This window comes from Centroberyx affinis, unplaced genomic scaffold (assembly GCF_046629955.1).
Source record: "Centroberyx affinis isolate AG114_WGS23_722 - 3 ecotype Tasmania unplaced genomic scaffold, CSIRO-AGI_Caff_v1 ptg005062l_1, whole genome shotgun sequence".
NCBI lineage: Eukaryota > Metazoa > Chordata > Actinopteri > Beryciformes > Berycidae > Centroberyx > Centroberyx affinis.
This window is the reverse complement of record NW_027282497.1, coordinates 660,989-681,847: the sequence shown is the minus strand read 5'-3', so window position 1 is coordinate 681,847 and position 20,859 is coordinate 660,989. Positions and strand designations below refer to the sequence as shown.

The 20,859-nt window shown below is 42.2% G+C and overlaps 1 protein-coding gene across 1 annotated transcript; it reads right to left on the bottom strand.

The window, feature by feature from the left end:
• Positions 1-1,143: 1,143 nt before the first annotated feature.
• On the bottom strand, positions 1,144-19,768 carry kdm5c (lysine demethylase 5C). The gene is made up of 29 exons (XM_071545816.1): positions 19,445-19,768; positions 17,596-17,743; positions 17,387-17,464; positions 17,148-17,270; positions 16,844-17,014; positions 16,510-16,644; positions 12,484-12,540; positions 10,932-11,055; positions 9,508-9,797; positions 9,189-9,347; positions 8,943-9,062; positions 8,664-8,822; positions 8,364-8,545; positions 8,018-8,180; positions 7,808-7,927; positions 7,522-7,716; positions 7,144-7,325; positions 6,865-6,989; positions 6,588-6,735; positions 6,370-6,460; positions 5,767-6,149; positions 5,501-5,639; positions 5,083-5,262; positions 4,756-4,884; positions 3,854-4,612; positions 3,692-3,734; positions 3,394-3,593; positions 2,489-2,677; positions 1,144-2,351 (listed from the first exon to the last, which is right to left on the bottom strand). Exons 2-29 carry the CDS (start codon positions 17,737-17,739, stop codon positions 2,343-2,345), a joined length of 4,797 nt encoding a protein of 1,598 aa, XP_071401917.1. The 5' UTR covers positions 17,740-17,743; positions 19,445-19,768; the 3' UTR covers positions 1,144-2,342.
• Positions 19,769-20,859: the final 1,091 nt, after the last annotated feature.

The window sequence follows — 20,859 nt, the reverse complement described above, 5'->3', positions numbered from 1 at the left end:
CATTTTTCAAAGGAACACACAAAGGCACATACAGCTGAGGAAGTGAACATTGAAGCACAGCGCAACTGGCAGGCACACTGCTTTGAAAAGGCACATTGTATCATACCAAGCACAGGAAACATTTGATACCGGGGTTGAACTCAAAACGGCACATTTGCCCTTGAAAAGAATGAAATACAATCATGTCAATTTCCTCTCCATAACAAAGAATGCCCAACCTGATGTACAGACTTTCTATACATTTTCCATTTCAGAATGTCCTACTTTTTCCAGACCTCAGTTTCTTGACTGGATTTGAAAATGTTGGTCAGTATGCAATATGGTTTATTCTAATAGTGACTGTAAACTAGGCTATTTCATTACAAATCATTCTTCTTAGCAACATAAATATCACTATCTTTGAAATGGGTCTGCAGCTACATCAAACATGTATTATCTGCAGTAGGACTTCATATTTTTCTATACCTTTCCTACATGTGTAATTCCCAAACTTTAACATCTGGAAGTTATCAAATTACTTTTCCATACTTCTATAATGTACAAATTTCCGACCTGTGTAGGAACCCTGGGTGTATTTCAACTAACACTTTTTAATGTTGTGCTCTCCAGAACTACGCTTTGGTAACATTCTGGATAAATATACTTTACCTTTTCTGATGAAGGCTTCAGCTACGATGACCACTTTTACAGGATGACCTATTTATAAAACAAGATGAACAAATTCTGATTCTTTGCCATTTGACTTACATGCATGTTTGATATTAAAAGTCTAAATGATTTTTCCATGTACTTCAACAAAAGATTAAGTCTTTGCCAGGGTGTATGTAATTGTGGATGTGACAATGTGACTTTCTATGAACTTGCTTATTCATTGCTAATTCCTAGCATAGAAAAATGTGTACTTGTTTGTTCAATATTGTATGTGATGTCCAATGTCTGGCATTTTACAGTGAAAGCTTTTCTAAATAAAACCAATTGATCATGGAAACCGTTTTAGTGCCACATCATTTCTGCAGTCTGTTTTTCACTGTTCAATATAACAAATTCAGTATTGATCTTCAGAATATAGTCTTCCATGTTGAGAAAGAATGAGTCGAGATATCCTAAACAATTCTAAACCTTTATTTTCTAACAAGAGTGAAAAGAAACAAAGGCAACATTGAAATGAAAAGTTTATACACAAACTCACGACAACTGTGTGTCTGCAATATCAATAACAATAATAATATAATCATTTGAACCCAGGAAACTAAATAAAATGTGATAAAGTGAGTTACAGTGAAAAGTTACCTTAATTTGCAGAGAAAGAGATAAAGAGCGAGTGAGAGAGAGAGCAAGAAAGAGTGAGAGAGAGAGAGAGAGAGAGAGAGAGAGAGAGAGAGAGAGAGAGAGAGAGAGAGAGAGAGAGAGAGAGAGAGAGAGAGAGAGAGAGAGAGAGAGAGAGAGAGAGAGAGAGAGAGAGAGAGAGAGAGAGAGAGAGAGAAGTCAAATTGAAAGAAATAGAATAAAACATGGAGTCAAGAGGATGGGAGCTAAAAAAAAGGCATCACATAGGGAGGGAAGGGCAGAGAGAAAGAGAAAGAGAAAGCGAGAGGTACAGATATCCATTTTGGGAAAGTAGCACCAAAAACATGAATGCCTGTTTTTCACACTTCCCAAAATATTCTACCGGCTTATTCAAAAATGCATGTCCCCTCAAAACAGCCTCACCGAACACAAGATCCAATACAAAAAGAAAATACAGGTGTTACCATGGTGCTGTTATCTAAGATCGGCTGTCAAAACCTTCTGCTGTACGTCAGCTTTAGGAGTCATGCCCCAACAGAACGGTCTAAATAAACCCATAGGTTATCCAACTTCAGTGGGTGGGGTCAAGTGATACTGCAACGTCCTGTGTTAAGACAGGCTTCAGTTGAACTATCATTTAATACAGTCGGAAAAACATAGCATACTGACTGACCTCAGAGATAACTTAAGACCAAAAGACTCTCCTATTACAATGTCAGTCCCACACACTCCTAACACGTTCACTGGGAGAATGGGGGTGGGGGGAATACAGATGGGAAGGACAGCGAGACTGAAAACATGATGATGGGTGGGATGTGTCTGGGGCTGAGGATGAGACAGTGGAGTGTAGATGAAGGGGCGCAAAACTGCTGTCACTCTGTTAGTGTTTGAATACATGAGTGAGGGATGAGAAGGGGGGTGGGGCACTGGTGGGGGCGGGGATGTCCTGCATCTTTCTATATCTTGACACCGTCTTCTGGCACAGAATGATCTGTCCATTCTACTCCTTTGAAGTTTGACCAATCCGTTTTTACAGAGCTCCAGCGTTGACTATATCACAAAATCTGTGACACAAAAAGAAGACAAAGTATTCATTTACGATGAAATTTATTGTTTTAACCTTTTCTTGGAATTATTTGTATTAAAACTGCATTCCTCAGACATATATTTGAGAAAGAAAACAAGACAGGGGGCCTGTTACCTCTGGATTGGTCTGGATGGGTAAGTGAGGGGAGGGGCTCTGGCTGAGGGGGCGGGTTTTCTTTGACTCTGAGACATCCAGGGACCTGGGCCCTGCCTCTTCCCCACTGCCACCTCTGTGGCTCTTCCTCTTCCTTTTGGAGTCCTTGGCTCGTCCACGGCTGGTTCCTCTCTGCTCTTGTAGCTCAATCTGAGGCAGGAAAGAAGAGAGGAGCATTAGAAGTGCAGCAGTTTTTAACTGCCAGCCATAAGGAGCTAATAGTCAATAAACTGAAATTATGGTGGATAAACTTCACTGGAAATGTAACAAGCCAACAAGTAAATACATGTTTGTTTGTTTTTACCTATTTCAGTTCAGTTGATTTTGGTTTTTGATGTCTGATGCCAATATTTTTGCATTGAAGCTGCTCATGGGTATTCTTTTTCGATATTCATTGTCTTTGAATTTGACCATTTTGATGCCAAAAAGTACAAGTACTCAATGTTTCCCCCAGACTTTTATTCTTGGCAGGGTGGAAAACAAAAACCATGGGACACTAACTCTCCTCTGAAACCCAGGATGATGACGATAATAATAATAATAATAGTACATATTCATGCATACAAAATGTTAAGTTAAGGGCTTCCCACTACACTGATGGGCTACCAGTGTAGTATTGATCAATTACACAATAAATCTGTAATCAAACAAATTTAATCATATTGCTCGTGGATGACACTGACTGGCCGATGCTAGACTTTTAATAAAAGTCCAATATTGGCCTGATATATCGGCTCACTTCAAGTGTATTGGAATCTATAGTACCAATGTGATCTCGTATTAAACAATTATGCACGCATGGCACTGTAATGTTCTCTGGATAAAAGTGCCCAAAGGTCAAGGTTCATGCTGTGTCTGTCTCTGACCTGAATCAGTGTGTGTAGTGTCTCTCTGGGTGGAAGAGAGGTGGCCTGCAGGACTCTGTGGATGGTGTGTGTCTGGTCCAGGGAGACCTCTAGCAGATCTCCTTCCAGCTGCAGCTCCTCCAAGCTGGCCCTGGTGGCTGTGGACAGCTCCACTACCTGGCCTTGCAAAGACGGCAGCAGGGGCAGCAGAGAACCCACACCTGGGGGTATGGAGAGAGGGAACGCAGTCAAGTGTCTGGGGAACATAATGCATTACATGGTGGCCTTCTGTTATTCCAAATTAACACACACAACTTACCTGTAACATTTGACTTCTTGCTGATGCCATTTTCACATTCACCCTGTGGGTAAAAAAACATCATATGAAACTGGCAAGCATCATACTGGATATAGCATGAAAAGGTAAGTCTGAAATCTATTACATCTCAAAATGAAGAGAGAAGTGGAATAGATCCTTTACCCGAGTGCCATTCATCTCCTTGGTGCCCTTCTTAGGCGAGTTCTCATCTGTCAGATCAATGACTCCATCCTCTCCTTCCCCTCCCTCGGAGTCTGACAGAACAATCACCGAGTTCCCTTTTGTCTCCTTTTCCATCTCTTCATCCTTCTCTGACTCACAATGGAGAGACTCTTTGAGTTCCTGCAGCCGCTTAAGTGCCTGCTGCAGCTCTGGTGTCTCCAGTGCCTCCTTGGCACGGCCCTGCCAGGTGATGGCCCTCTCTGTAAGACACTGCAACGCCTCTCCTTCTGGCAGACGCACTGGCAGCCTCTGCAGTGCTACCAGTAATGCCAGGATGGTCTCCAGGCGTGGGCGCCGCGACCGCTGGCATCGTGGGCATAAGAAGCGCGAGTCCCAGTCCCACCAGCAGAGGGGGTTAACAGTTGGTCCAGAGGAGGGTAGCAGAGAGGGGAAGGGAACACACCCACCATGGAACCAGTCTTTGCACAGATGGCAGCGGAGCTGAGGGGCACGAGGCTGCCCACCACACACACACACCGTCTGAGGAGGGGTGGCACTGGTGTGGTTACTGTTACCGTTCTCCTTTACAGAGTTCTGTGAGTGGCTGGATGTGTCCAGCTCCATGGCATCATCCCACCTCCCGTTCTCCTTGTCCTCCCTGTGAGTTGTGGCATCAAGTCCGGTTTTACACATGTTCAATTTCTGTATCCTCAGTAGTGCCTCCTTCTCCTGGTGCTCCCCTTCTTTGAATGCCATCACCTAGAGCAGAGGCACAGAAATTAGGCTCACAAAATAAAAACTAATATATAAAACGTATACAACACAGAACTACATCTGTTTTTCTTAAATTTGAAAGCACATAGAGAATCATGAGAGAGGAAAAGTAGACAACGACAACTCACAATAGCTCCAGGGTCCCTCAGGTCCTGAGCAGAGAGGCCCAGAGTGTTGGTATCGGAGTCATCTAATGGATCATCTAACGGCTCAGTCTCCTCTTTCCTCTCTTTCCTTTTTGCACATGGGCATAATACCTGCAGGGGAAACACTGGAGTTTAAAATGGCTGCACAAACAATGTCAACAATGACAGAAATTCCATTCCTGAGATTTTGTCAGTTTGTCTTGCTCTTTTCCTATTTGCCAGTGCCTGGAATCATATTTATTCATTACATCTTAGCTTCTCTGCCCTGCCTCTGCCACCCAGACCCCCTGTCTCCCTCCAGCTGCCCACCTCTAGTAGACTGTGCTGGCTGCTCTTCTTCAGGAAGGTCTTGCTGGCCTTGTCCCTCCAGGAGTGGGCGCTGGCCACCTGAAGTTCCAGCTGCCTTAGCTCCTCCATGCAGACTGGCAAGTCTCTCCCAATGGCCACCAGGCCCTCCAGGTCATCCAGACATGGGTAGTGCTCCCCATTCTACAACAGAGGAAAGAATATTATATTTAAAAAGATCAGCTTCAGTCTTACTGTATATAAGGTCCTGCATATTTTGCAATACCAGGGTTTCCAAATCAATTAGGAATCATGCCATTACATGGAGAAAAGACAAAATGGGGACAATTTAAAACATAAACCAAAAATAGTGAAAGCAAAACCCAAGTATTGACAGAGACAGGTAGTAAGACTGAAGTGACTGTAGGAACTTTTTTTTTACCTGGATTTCCTCCAGGTCTGTTACCCAAGCCCGCGCTCGGCTCAGACAGCCCTGCAGAGCCAGGATGTTAGGCAGCTTGACCGGGATAAGCTGGGCTTCGTTCACTATGGCCTCCAGGGTAGAGAGAGGGTGCTTTTGCCTGCAAGTACAAAACCACCACAAATAGACGTAGGTGCCATCAGAACAGGATAGACTGGTTTTAAATGACTGGAGCCTATGGGGCAAGTGCGGTTTAGAGAATTTTCTAGTCATAGGACGTGTCTCACCGTTGCTCCAAGCAGATCTGTGCCTTCTCCTCCCAACGCTCTGCAATTGTGAGCAGCTCCTGAAGCTCTGCCATGGCCGTCTCCACAGACACACTCTGGGGCACGTTGCAGCCTGCTTCCATCAGGTTCCTCAGCATAGCCAAGGTCACCTCTCCTCTTTCTCCTCCTTCTGCGCCCAGGGTGCGCCTCACCTCACCCAGCCAGTGGCCCTGCTCCTGTAGGCCCCGGAGCAAGTCACACTCTGGCACCTCCACAGGCAGGTTGGCCCCCTGCTCCAACAGGGCCTGCAACTGCTCGGGTGGTGGAGAGTCCCTCCTCCAGTCCCTGTCACTGACCAATACTTGAGCTTGGCCCTGGAAATCCTCTACTGTCCGCAGGACCGCCTTGAAGATAGGTACAGAGGGAGAGGTAAATCATGAGCCAATCAAATAGATTACAACTTTTATGATAGCAGAACATCTATTTTGGTTAATTAGATTTTAATACAATGAAATTAAAGTTTGGCTCACTGAAGGTTAGAATTATAAATATACTTTTGAAGAATAAAATATGAAAAAAAAGGGGGTAGTTCAATGTGACGACATGAGCTCTAGCTCTTCTCACCTGCACTTCCTCCAGCTGGCTCATTACACAGGGCAGGTTCTGCATCGTCTCCACCAAGGACTTCAGCTCTGCCAAAGTCATCTTACCTTCACTGAAATGCAACAGTGTCTATAGGTAAGTGTATGTAACTGAATAAATAAATAAATACATAAATAAATACATAAATAAATAAATTAATATAGTGCAAGTGTTAAAGGTAAGTTTGTGTTCCATCTGACCTGGTCTTTGTGTTACTGAGGAGTTCAGTGCTAGTCTTCTGGCAGTGCTGTACGTCTTTAAGAACAGTGTTCAGTTTCTGAAGGAGTTCATTGTCGGGAAACTTTTTTTCCGCTGCTTCCTTCTTCAGCATCTCCAGGTCATCGATTCCTGCAAGTCAACAGCCATTTAGTCTCGCTGCTTTTTATTACAACATCCTTTGGATAATTTGTCATTTTAAAATCAAATATTGCATCTAAAATTTTAGGTGTAAAGGGTGCATCTATGTTGATTTCCTACCTATCTTGTTTCCCTCTTCCTGCTCAAGTGCCTCTTTTACTCTATTGGCCCAGGAATCAAAGGACTCTGACCGAACCTTTAATCGGTGCAACATGGCCAGCAACTCATCCAGGGTATATCTGTACCTGCAAAAGTGCGAGTAATGGAAGAGAGATTAGAAGTCAGTGGAGATGGAGTGACAAAGTAGTATTGTTTATTTCTTTTGAGAGATTATGTAAATTATAGCCAATCTCACTCATTGCAAAGCATACACATAGACACAAACTAAGTCATGAGTACCTGAGGTAGAGTTTTTCTGTGGGGCAGTTACACAGGTCCAGCGTATGATAGAGACAGACCAGACGCTCAGGACAGTTTGAGCAGGCCAGAGCAGAGAGGAAGCAAGTTGTCTTGCATTTATCACACTGTCTCTCATCATCAGGCAACAGCTCAAACGCCTCTCTCTCTGCTTCAGTAATGCCCTGGAGATACAGTACACAAAAGTTTTAGATAAGAGGACAGTCCTTATTTTCCCTCACAAATACATCACAACGTCAGACAATGTTGCATTCAGAAATGAACTATCTTTCACAAACAGTCTCAAAAAGTTCAAACATAGTAGTGTGATCCCACGGCTATACTACAAATCAAAGGGAAAGGTCTATTCCTGTGTCTCACCCTTTCCATCAGGCCCTTCCGGAGTTTCCTCTCCTCCTGGACAATGCTGAACATTTCCCGGTGTGTAGCTGCTGCCAGGTTGAGGTCTAGCCTCTCTGGGCAAGCAGCCATCTTACAGGTGAGCTCCTCATGGGAGAATACGCAATACCTCCGCAGACGCCGGTAGTGCTCAATACAGGAACGGCCTGCAGGCAGCTAAGGGGGAGAGAGAGGAGAGAGATCTTAGTAATATACAGTCTTGAGGAAGTCTAGCGTGAAATTAGATGGACAGAGTTTATAGGCTTACCCAGTCTGCAGTGCAGAAGTTGACAGCTTCTGCAAAGTTGTATCCCTGATTGAAGCCACTGTGGTAGGCTCTGGGAAAGGTGATGACAAACTCACCAGCACACTGGTTGGTACGCACAACCTGCCAATCAAATGCATTGAGGTCAGCAAAAGAAAATACAAATTTTTTTAGCAAACAAATTTGTATTTTGTGTGTTTATGTAAGACTGACCGGTACACCGTGAGACATGAGGATATTGGGGTTCATGATGGTGACCAGCTGGTGGAGGAGGTCAGGCTGGAACTCAAACAGCTCTGGCGTCAGCTTCTTCATCACCTCCTCAAGTCGCTCAGCTGCCACAGAGGGAACCCCATACCATGTCTTGGGTTCACCCCTGGACAAGACAGACGAAGGGGAAGAGAAGAACAAGGAGGAAAGGTTGCAGTGTTACAGTCAATCAAAATAACCTTTTATTTGACATGATCATAGCTTCAACATTAAAAGCTACAACCAGTCTACAACATAAAATGGCAAACCGATTGATAATCATGACTGACACACAACAAGCATTCATTACCAGTGCAGGTAGTTGATGGAGTAGCTCCAGTGGTCTTCAATGTGCCAGCAGAAGGCTGAGAACACCATGCCTACGTAAAGCCAGGGCACCTTCATCCCAGAGATGTCGGCATTGATATGGCACAGAACTGATTGCTCCAGCACCGGCATCACATTCAGGTTCCAGCCAGAGCGGGCATATTCCTGACGGAAAAAGAGACAGAAGAGTGTGGACTATGGATAATCATTGGACTATGATTATAAATCAAATATAAGAATTCAGCAGAGACTGGTTGAACTGAGAAAGTCGAATTGTATATACCTCCTCTTCCTTTGTGAGGTGCCTCTTGCCATTGTTCATCGGGAAGCCGCTGCCAAACTCTTTGGAGTGTATGTCCGCTCCATACTCGACAGTCACGTCTTCCTCAATACTACTGACTAACCTCCAGAACTCTCTCTCCACAAGCTCTGTAGGAACCATCTACACAGGTAACAACACACAGTGGAGAGATTAGTCTCTTGCATTCTCACCAGACACGGGGGGGGGGGGTAATGCCTTGTGTGGATGGAGTGCACTTGGAGTGCCCTTGTGTGCACTTACATGGACAGGCATGTTGAAGTAATCTGCTTTGAAGGCGTCAGCCATTTCCCCAAAACTCTGCAGACTGTACTCGCGTGTCGCCTGCTCAAAGCCAAATGCTTCATTAGGCTTCTTGCACTCCTTAAGAGAAAGAAAGGGATAGAAAATTAAGAACAAGATGAGTCTTGTAAGTTTAGAGGAAGTTAAAAAAAAAGGTAAAATGTGCTGTGCTTACTATGACAGGTGTTTTAAAATATTCTCACTTACCTCTGCCACACATTTGGGGCATCGCCAATTTCCTTTGGGAGGATCAGTGAGAGGGGGCAATAGACAGAAGGTGTGGTAGTTATCATCACAGCCATCACACAGCAGGAGCTTCTCGTCGTCATCTCCCCGGCCGCACATACGACACACAAAGGAATCCACCTTTGAAAAAAGGATAAAGTAGAAAACATTGATTCTCAGATCTAAGGAACTTCCAAATGAGGGGGTGAAAGGTTTCTAAAAATCATTCACCCTTTTCAACTTATGTGAATGAGGAGGTCAACTACGACAGCCCCCTGGACGCATCCTCTGCTCTACTTACAAACTGAGGGTTGTTGAGGTTGCGTCTCAGCCTCATGGTCATCTTGGTGCAGGGTCCATCGCCATCATCTTGCTCCTCATCATTGTCCTTCTCACCCTCTTCCTCCGGCTCCTCTTTCTTCACTTCAGTCTTAACTGAGATGGTAGGGGGAGACAGCAGGGGGCTAGATGTGCTCCCGTCACACTGCTTCTCTTGAGTCTCCAGTGGCTCTTCTGTGACTGAGGTATCACCGGGAGCAGCAGCTGCTGCAGACACGTTCTCCCGGACAGTAACAGTCTGAGGCAGCTCATCTAGAGGAGCAATGGAGTGTTCAGCATCAGAGATGGTCAATAACCATCATTGACAGAAACATCTTGACAGCACAGGGCTCTAAATTAACTTCTTAAATTGCCAACACTGGTGCTCCCAAAAAAAGAAATGAAACACATCACATTTATCATCAGTTGTTTACATGGCTTCCATGCTCTTTGCCCTCTACATATCATGTCTCAGTAACTGAGTTATCACAGAAAATGCAGACTGTCAAGTCAAAACAGACTGGGCAGTAGAGTAATATTAACTAACTGTAATATGTCTCCTACAACTATAATACATTTGAACAGGGTCATACACAAAGGCAAGCGTATTGAGCTATAAAATGGCAAAGCCATGGGAACAGAATGTGTATATAAAAAGCAGCATTCCTTTTTCTTGAGAAATGGCTATAAGTGCTAGTCACAGCTCTTTGCGGATGCTCTTGTCTGTTGACAACTACTCTCCTCTGCAGATCAAATCATTTTCCTACTTTGACTCTTAAAGTGCATGCCTTTAGTAAAATGTTACACGTTGTTTTGATAAATAGCTTATTCAACCCTGACAGTAATGGTGTCCGTGAGTGGCACTGCACTCATGTTCACCTTATTTCTTAGTGTTGGAGACAATTTTGCACATCTCTGACAACTAAAAAGTGTGAAGTTACACTCTTGCGCACACCGTTAAAAACAGAGCATAGAAACACAAGCTTCACTTTCATTTTCATGGCAGACTGGCTGGACAGGACGCAGTTATTATTTGGCCAACAGCCGGTGCTTGTGTGAAACACTGGTTCTTGTTAAAGGAAGGAAAGAGATTTAATTTTAACCAATTAAATACAAAAACAACTTAATAACCTTGTTTGGAGCTTGATTGGTGGGAACATAACAAACAACATGGGGGGAATTGTCATGCTCGAGCTAAAGAAGTTATTCCTTATGTCACACTAAACTAATTATTTGTAGGCACACTAGTGCACCAAAATAGAATTTCCAGGTCACATAATTTAAATTTTGGCTGCATTTCTGACCAAAACGGTACTGTAGAGGCCTGCTTATGCTTTACTGTGTGTGTATTACCATGTGGGTGTCCAAGAAGACCCACTTAAATGAGGCAATGTTCATGATACCTACCTTTCTTCCTGATGCCTTTGTCCCTGGCCACCAGACCCAGTCCCATCATCTTAGGTCCTGCCCCATAGATCTGCAGCTTCTTCAGCTCTGGGTTCTTCTCTATGTCTTCCTCTGTAGGTTCAGGCTGCGGGCAGAAATCAGCTGTCAGCATAATGGCATGGACAGACTATAGCTACTCTCCAAAGCACATAGAGAGCAAAGCATGGGTCTAGGCCAAATGCAGAACATATAGTTATACCAGGAGAGCATGGCACTGCATCACAAGAGGGGATTACGCTAGGTTAGAAAGGAAGGGAAAGTTAGCCTACATCACTGTGACAGCTTAAAGGTTAGGACCCACCACCATGATAGCAAACAACCACCAGCCGTTCCAACCATACAGTAGACAAAAATCACTTACCATCATGAATGACCCTTTCATTTCATTCAAGTTTCATTAGGGGGCAAATCAGGCACCACTAAGACCTTGTGGGGCCTACAACACCTTGCTCAAAAATGTGTTTTAATGGCTTCAATGCTTGAGGGCTCATTTTCCAAATATTTTGGTCTCACTCAACAGACTACGTCATCGTGTTAGGGAAAGCTTGCTAAATTAAACCTACTGGCTTTTTGAGAGTGAGAGTGCACTCCAATAGAACGCATGCAGCCACACAGTAACGCTGCTGAAGTGAGTGGAGAGCAAGGCAAAACAGCAAAGCGCAAAGGCACACAGACGGCCCAGCAATAAAGCATTTCAAGCCAAGTACAACCATAGAGAAGGAGTATGAGTGAAAGAGAGAAAAAGCTTGAGACACAAACGGAAGTCCACACTGGTTAGACTACAAAAAATGGTGTTTGTGCACTGGGGAGAAAAGTGAAAGTGATGTCAAGAGCCCACAGTGAATTAAAAAGTTAGGACATCTAAAGCAGTAGTTCTCAACTACTTTGGCATCAGGACCCAAATTTGATCGCAACCATGAAGTCTTGACCCAATAGCAAGCTATCAAAAATCCTACTTCTTAAAAAGCGAAAATAAATATCTGTGAAAATACTTGATACTTGATTTCAAGGCCCCCAGTTCTTCTACCATGACACTACATGGTCCTGATAATCCTCAAGTGTACAGTTGGAATTTTTTTGATAACAATCCTAGCAGCCAGACCAAGCTAATAAAAAACACAGTTTAGGTAGGAACAGGAGAAAAAAGTCCAAGGAGATGGGGACAGATTTACTTTCAAGAGGTCCGGTGATCTCTGCGTTCATGGTCTAGACTCTAGAGATAAAGTTGATTTAGGGACTAGCACCTACTATTAATATAAAAGTGTAGCTGTATTTTTTTGTGGGAACATGTCTGCAACAGTCACATGAATCTCTTATGGGTTGTGACCCACTGGTTGAGAAGCACTGAGGAGGTATGATTGCATGTTAATGAAAATGCGTTTTTTTGGTTAGTAAAAAAAAAACAAGAAAAAAAGAAAAGTCTAGACAACTTCAGAAGGGGATAGGTTGTCTGGGAAAAGAGGCAGGAAGAGAGCGGGGCGGAAGATGAGCTCATATGCTCAAGAGGCAGTACCGCAGAGATGAGTTGAGAGCCAGTGGTGAGAGGATGGGGGGCCAGATCCTCTGGACCCTGCAAGGGGAGACAATAACAGCAACAATAAACTAAGACAAGAGGGGGAAAAGGGATGAGAGAGGGAGAGAGCCTGGGGAGAAGAGAACTAGTAGTGGTAGGAAAAATCTTACAGGGACACATTATGAGAAAGGGGTCACATTTAACGTAACACCTTTAGGACCCAATAGGGAGCTTTTGTAGATCTAGATCCTAAATTCATACAGCTCATCTTTAGTTGAAGGCTGCATCATTCAAATCTGAGTTCAGTTTCACACGGTGCCTTCTAAATTAGGTCACTGACAGCATCACATGTGCATGCACAATAACCACATATATAAATAAATCTAAGTATAAAATGTAAATGTTCCCCTCATCCTAAAATCAGGGTTCTGTGACTCACTTGAACATTAAATTCAAGGATTTTACAATGACTTTCAAGGTCCTGTTAGTTGAAATGTAAGGACTCAAACGTTGCATGTTTTGGGGTAAGACATGCCACTGGCCAAAATTAGACATCATAGAGGCCTCATTTTATACTCATAATCTTATCGTGTCAAGAAATCATGGTGAAATCCATTTTAAAACTGCTGCTATATATATCAACGCAAGTATCCATCACAGGGTTTTGCTCAGGATGTGAAGTGTGCATATTGATGGATTTTGGTGCCATATATATATATATTTTAATTAAGTACTTTGAAGGCCATTAGGGTTGGGCGATATGTTAAAATTTTCCAACCGGCCACCGTCAGCCCATCAACCGGCGATTGCCAATATATTCGCGCAGTTGTGTGTGCGGCGCACGCAGGGGGCGGGGGAGTCCCCCACTCCCCACACGGCGTCTTCAGTGAACAATCATGGAAGAGCTCGTTGCCAAAAAGAATACAAAATCCCCTATTTGGGATTATTTCGGTTTTAAACCGGACGAAACTGGCAAGCCAAAGGACCTAAATGAAGTAATGTGCAGTCTTTGCAAATGAGTAGTGCCGGCAAAAGATTGAACAGCTGTCCGACAGTATTTGAAAAAGAGTCCGATGGCGTCAGATGAAGTATGCCTCCGCTTGTGGCCTCCAAATGAACAAACAGGTGGGGATAACATATTATGCTATTAAATGATCAGGGTGCACAACTGCACATACAACTTTTGGTCTAGGTTCAATTTATGGGACAGCAACCACTAAAGACGGCTTAACTGTCATTTAGTCACTCACTGCCCTGTTTTGTGAAAGAATCGTCGTAAATCAGTGCAACAAGAACGTGCAAAATATGGCCCAACTCCAACTGCCAGTTCCTATTGGCGCACGTTTTGAATTGTGCTTTACAGTGTAATTATTAATAATAATATAATATTATTATATAATATAATTACATAATTAATATATTCATCCTATCCCCCAACCCTAAAGCCCATACATTCATTTTCTAAAACGCTTAAGGATTTTGAAGGCCTGTGGGAAATGGAGACAATGCATGGCATGTTTATTCCCACCTCTGGTCTTTCTTGCTTTTCAGTCTTTTAGGATGACGATCTGATCCTGTGGTCTGACTAGCATGTTGCAGGATATGCTGAAAAAAAGTTCTGTTTCCTGAGGCAAATTGAAACATGATAGAGAAAAACTTGATACGCTTTTTAATTTGAGACAACCAAATTTCAGTTTTTATCTTGACCACAGTTTTGCAAGTTGCAGCTGACAACGTATAGCCAATCAGGAATGGGTTTTGTGTTTGCTAACAAGTATGTCATCCTGTGTATTATTTGGCAACCCATATTTTGCCGCTACTGGTAAACATCATAGGAAAGTTATCTACTGGATCTTTACATTTAACATAATCTAATGTAAAATGCCATCATAACTGGCATGCTTGTAGATGTGCTCAATTATTAATGATACAAGCAATTGAAAAAAAAAACTGAAAATCAAACCCCCAGATACTTAATGAGAGCAAAAAATGAAGCTTTAACTAGATGCACTGGATTTAGCATGAAAGCCCATTCATCAGATTTCTCTGGTGAGTAATGAGTTATCTGATGATATCTTGATACACATCACTTTTCAAAAATATTTTTCAAAATTGTTTTTGTTCCGATCAATTATGTGTATAACTTCATGACATGTCAAAGAAAAGATGTATTCCAGCATAATAAATGTAGAAAATTATAAGCCATTAGTGAGTAGTACAAACTCAAAGGAGTACAATGGGTAGGTCATTAGCAACCTAGGGGGTTTAGGGCAGAAAATGAGGAGTCACTGGCTTACGTAAAGAGCATGCCAGAGAATGTGGGCTGGCTCACAGGTTGTGCTGCATACTAGCAACATTAATGCAAAATGGTTTGGTGACAATGTGTAGCTTATGAAACGCATATTTTTATCTGTGTGTCTAATGGGGGAGAAGGAAGGAAGTGAAAAATGAAGATGTGAACAAAAAAAACCATGAAGCAGAGAGCAATAGCAGCAGACTTAAGCACAGTAGCATGAAGGGACAGAGAGCAGGCAAGCTAGAATGCATTCTGAGTGCATCATCACATCTTCCACAGACACTCCATTGTAACTGAAACACAAAGATAAGCTGAGGAAAACAGGAAATAACATGATAGCGTGGTATGCACTGTAAGATTCTCATCCAACGACATATTTCGATTGTTCGTAGACAAAATCTTAACTCTTTTGTATTTTTGTTAGCCTGTCGTGATGGTAGCTATGTCAGCTTTCACACATTTGGCCATTTCTGTGATCAACAGGCAGTAAAATATTGAACTTTATACTACTAAAACTTTAATGCCAACAGGCATTATGAGAGACTTGCAACCTCACTAGTGAGTTAGCTGTACCATGCAAGGACTCTAGCCATCATTTATCTAGGGCACATTGAGGTCGGGACGCATGGCTTCAATTCACTGGGAAATGGCATAAATGGCTCAAGCATAAAATTAATATTTGCAAAAATTAAAACACAAAAGGTATTGTTTGTACACCAATTATTGGAGCTTGTATAAGTGTTACGGTGAGACTTTGATAACCAAGACAAGAAAATACAGTCAGTGCTATCAGTGAGGATATAGGCCTTGTCATAAGGTCACGAGTCCTGCGGGAAACAGACACTGATAAAGCAATTACAGGGCAGGATAGTCTGAATGTCTATTTTTAACAGCAAGTGCTCATGAAAATGTAAGCCTTAACAGGCAAGAGCACTAGTTTCACTTCTTGTTTTCAGATGTCACCTGAATAGAAAAGCACAATTACTTTGAAACCAATTAGATTATACTCGATAAACAAGATTATGCGCGTGTATAGGGTCTGTAAACAGAGACCCTGGTTAAATGCCACAGTCATTTTATTTTCTGATCATTTCTCTAATGCATCATGTCAAATCAAATTTCTGAGCTCTAGTCAACAACATCTGAGGTATCCACACTCTGCCTGAGAATGTCTGTTACGTGCCCTGGCGTTTTTTTTTTTTTTATCCATGTCAGCATTTCCCACCATTTCACACAAGTGTACACAACTGCTTTAGTTGAATTCATGCACATAATGATATTAATGGCAATGATATTAATGCCTTTATTACAGAGTGCTACAGTTGCAACAATTTCACCTTTGACTGATCACAGTTGCACCTGACACATGTTTATCATCTGATCATGCCAGGATGCAAGCCATACTGTATTATATTCACATTAATATAATATTTTCCTAATTTGGAGGCAGTCCAGCTCACACTGGAATTCTACCTAGTCTGAACACATCCTTGCCAGTGTACAGGTGAGAAATGTAAAAGCAACAAAGTGTACTATGGACAAGGATTTAAATAAAATCGGACCAAAGACATTCTCAGGCACAGAAACGTGATTTTGTGAAAGCAGATCTTTTATGCCCTGATTCCAAAAATTACATTAAAGTGACCAAAGTAACCAGGGTCATAGATTAATGATAGAGGCATGGGAAGTTATTAAATGACAATTATGGCTGCATGGGTGCTCCCACTCACATCTGGTTGGCAGCGGTTGGCTCTGCGTCCGTAACTGCTCATTTTGGATGGTTGGACAGACTGCCGCAGGGGGATGGAGTGGGGCTTGTACTCTTTATCCACTTCTTCACCGTCATAGTGCTTCGGCTTGCAATGCTAGAAATAAAGCGAAAATAGAAGGGGTTTAGGTCAAAATATTTTAGAACATGCTTCAGATGTCCTAAGAAAACTGGAAAACAATGCATCATATACTGATTATGCTACTATTCACTAAAAGATCAATGCTTGTAAATGCCATCTATGACTTGATCACTTTTGCTAACACAAAGAGCGAGGAGAGTGTGTATAGTGTTACCGGCATGCTGGCACCAGACTGGAACATTTCAAAGGGGTAGACGATCCTCTCATAGTGCGAGCGCAGAAGGGAGCCTATGTTCTTGCCTGCAGGGTAGCCAAGCCTCTGGGCCACACGAGCCCAGCGCCGTTCCTTACAGACCATCTCAAAACCTCCTTCCTCCGTCACAATCTGCAACAGAAAACCAACCAATTCAACCATTTGTTTGACAATTATAGTAAGGTATAGGTAAGGAACAAAAAGTAGCATACAGTCTAAAAAGTATCACTACAGTTTTTGAATGCATACACTTCACATCTAGTACCTTTGACAGGCTGAAAAGGTCAAGGATGCGCCTTTCTATATTTGGGATTTTCAAAGAGGATCCCTGGATCTCCCAAAACTTGGCAATGCGGTCCAAATAATTCAGCTTCACTCGGGTCTCCGCCTGGAGAGAGTAGAATGGACCACCATGATTACAATGACCTCTTTTTTCAACAGCTACACAAATAATCATCTGTCAACAATGCAACACTTCAGAGAAAAAAAAAAAGAGGAACAAACCTCCAACTCATTAAGCCTCTGGATGCGGGGTGTGAAGCGGAAGCTATCCAACTCCACTGAAAAAGGTGGTTGCCAGTCCTATGGAGAAGCAAAAGGGATGTAATTAAACTTGTACGCCTACACATGACACAGCAGCTTATAATTCACTTAATGTTAAAATAAAGATAGCATTATTTCTACATAATCTAAACACATGCGCAAATATTTACCGGAGGAGGTCGAATCTTGCAGATTCCAGACTTCTCTGCAATTGGACGGATCTTGGCAATGTAGCCCAGGGGATCTTGAAACTCCTCCCATGACGGCTCAAATACTGGGCACTCCGGAGGAGGCACAAACTCTTCCCCTTCCATCGCCCTGGCAACAGGAGGGTCCAAAATACAAAACAAATGAATGACATCTGGCAGACTCACTTTAAGTATGGGCAACATTGAACTTAAGAGTATCAGTTAAGCATGTTTGCCAAGTCCTATATTATCCATACACTCTTTGATCAGTTGCAGATAGTCTAATTGGAACGTTCATACGGTGCTGTAAATGGTGCAGCACTGAGGTCACATCACTGAGGAGACCCTTGTCAAGTATGTTCACAACATTTTGTCTCCAGAAATGACATATTCAAGACAATATGAAAGTGTCTCAATGAATGTTCTAAATGAAAGTAAATTTAGTCTAAGGGAAATTATGTGCAGACAGGTTCAAATTTACAAGGAACATAAGCGCATGAGCTTTATAATTAATTTGGGGGGAAACTGGGGAGAAAAGTAGGCTAGTACATTTGTTTACTCTGGCCAAGTCAGAACTTCCTGGAGTGGTGCAGCACCATGCTGTCATAACATTACCGTCATCTATTAAAGGGTTGTACTTGATACTCACTTCCTCTGTATTTTTTCATATTGTACCATCTCACATCAGTTTAAGACATCCAGCCCTTCACATAATCAACAAAAATCCAGACCTGAGGTAAATCAAAGTAGTTTGAGGCATTTTTGTCCTGAAACTGGTCCCCGTTTCAAACCCCCTCCCCCAACATCACAGACACAACAAAACAAATGCCATGCCCTAGTAAATTCAACAGCAAAGCCCAGTTGGGAAAAACACAAAAGTATCATACTCCAGTTGCAAACGTTAAGTGATGCTTGATCAACCGTATTTCAGGACAATGATTGAAGTGTAGAATTAGTAAGTACGTTACTGTATGCACTAATAGGCCTAAGCATTTTGTTTCATCCAACTTGAACTTATAGGTTTGGAGTCTGCTGTGAATTTAGTCCTTGAGCTTTCCCAATGAAATTCAGTCTAAATCAAAGATACTTGATAGATGGACTTTAGTGACATGTCGCACAAACAATGCTTTCTGAGTCTTCATGGGCCTTAAAACAAACAATGGCGTGGAGGCCATGAACCCTAAGTGAAGAAGGCCATAAAGGCATCACCATTTGCAGGTGGGCTGGGGTTGAAACACATAACAATATGTTTCAAAACAAATGACTAACGTTATCGTATTACTGAATTATCGAAGCCAACAATCTAAACCTTCACCTGACGTCATTATCTCACACATCTAGTTACTCAACATGAATACAGCTAACTGTTAGCTAGCTAGTAAACTTGGGACAGCCGTAACTGGAACTAACCTTAGCTTCCAACGACAACTACAACAGGAACAATGTAGACAAGGGAAAAGTTGTGAAAGCAATTATTAGCCCTATCTATGTGCCATTTCATTCCTTCGCTCATTTCTTTGAGCAATCTTGAAATCTAACGTTAGATGTGTCTATTGTTCGTTCGCCTGGACGCTGCTTACAGCTAACGTTAGCATTGCGGCCTCCACTTTTCAGTCCAGTCCCATCACCTCCCACGGTCTAGGTAACAAGCGTTAGTTAGCTAACTGGCTTGCTGATGCTAGCAAAGAAAACTTAGCGAACGCTGTAATGCTAGATACTACAGTTGGCGTATTTAGCTAGCTAGCTATATATATATAACGTTATATATCACAGAAGAAATGTCACATGCAGTCAACCAGCTACTTTGTCTCGTTACACTCCCGTGACTGACCCGTAGACACCTCGATGTCCCGGGGAATGATAGGGTTGGTGGCAACTCTCCTTCCTCTGTTGTTGTTTGGATGACTGGTGGTTAGCTAACGTTGGCCAGCTGTGCCTGGTCCAGTTGGCTAGCTATCGTTCGCTAGCAAAGTTGACCGTTTTCAGCCTTACTTCTCCATATAATCCGTTCCGTCAAACACATAAGTGTAAAGCATTAATAGTAGATGCTCATTTACTAGTAGATGTGCGCCTCACAGTTAGTAAATTGTGCCACTATCAATCATTTTCCGTCCAACATCATCACTATCCTCGGGCCATCCTATCTTTCTTAACGAGACGCCATCTTAGTTTTTTTCTCACGGCCGAAGCACAACCTCAAGTCTTGAGACTGCCAGCTACGTCGAAATCACAACGGAGAACTGAGAGCAGCGAATAATCCCTCCACGTTTACTCGTCCTCTCTGAAAGTAGTACCCACGTAGCCAAATAAAACACCACGAAATAAACATAGTAATATCTATACAATTATACTAAATTATTTATTGATACTAAAAGACATGCCTAATGTACCCGAGATAACAATTTGTGTACCACCCTAATTAAACCGTCTTACTATTAAACGAAAATTATAAGGAATAGTTTGTTTTCTCCTTTTCTTTTTTCTCACCAAGGAACGAAAAATACAAATACTTGTTTCACATTTATGAAATAGATAGCCTACGGTGTCAACATGCATGTCATGAGTTTGAGAAGTTATAACAATAACATACCCAAGTCAAGATTATGAAATGCTTTATGAGATAACGTTACACAAGTCATCAAGAGTCTGAGTCATTATTATGAGATAAGATATTCATAAAAATGTACTAGTTAGGTTTAGATTGATTATATTTTAGGTCATTTTACTCGAAGTCTCTCATCCCGAAAATGTTTTGAGTCATATGGAGTGATTCATTCATATTGTTAGAAAAATGCTGTAACATTTGACTTATTTGCAAGATTCCTCATTGGATGCCTCAAGTATTCCGCCTCCATTTGTGCTTGCACCATAGTTTGTGAGATGAGCTCTAAAACCTTAACTTAGTCTGATGTCTACAGGCACTCTTCTCTTATTTGCATTTTACATGTTGCTTTGCCTGTAATATTCACCCATGCAATCACTTATAAAAATAAATGAAATATGGTTCATTAAAGCTACTGGTAGGCTACTCATGGTTACATGTTAAAAGTAGTTTGGAGGCACAGGGTGGGAGGGCCATCATTCAAATTAAGATACTCCTTATAAACTTGGGGACTGCCTCTGTTTTTACATGTTATATTCCCACTTGTATTAGTGAAGAGAACTTAAATAACTGATTATCTTAAATATACTAAGTGTCTGTTGCCCGCTGTTTGGAGTTGATGCATGACTGCCTGTTGTACATGT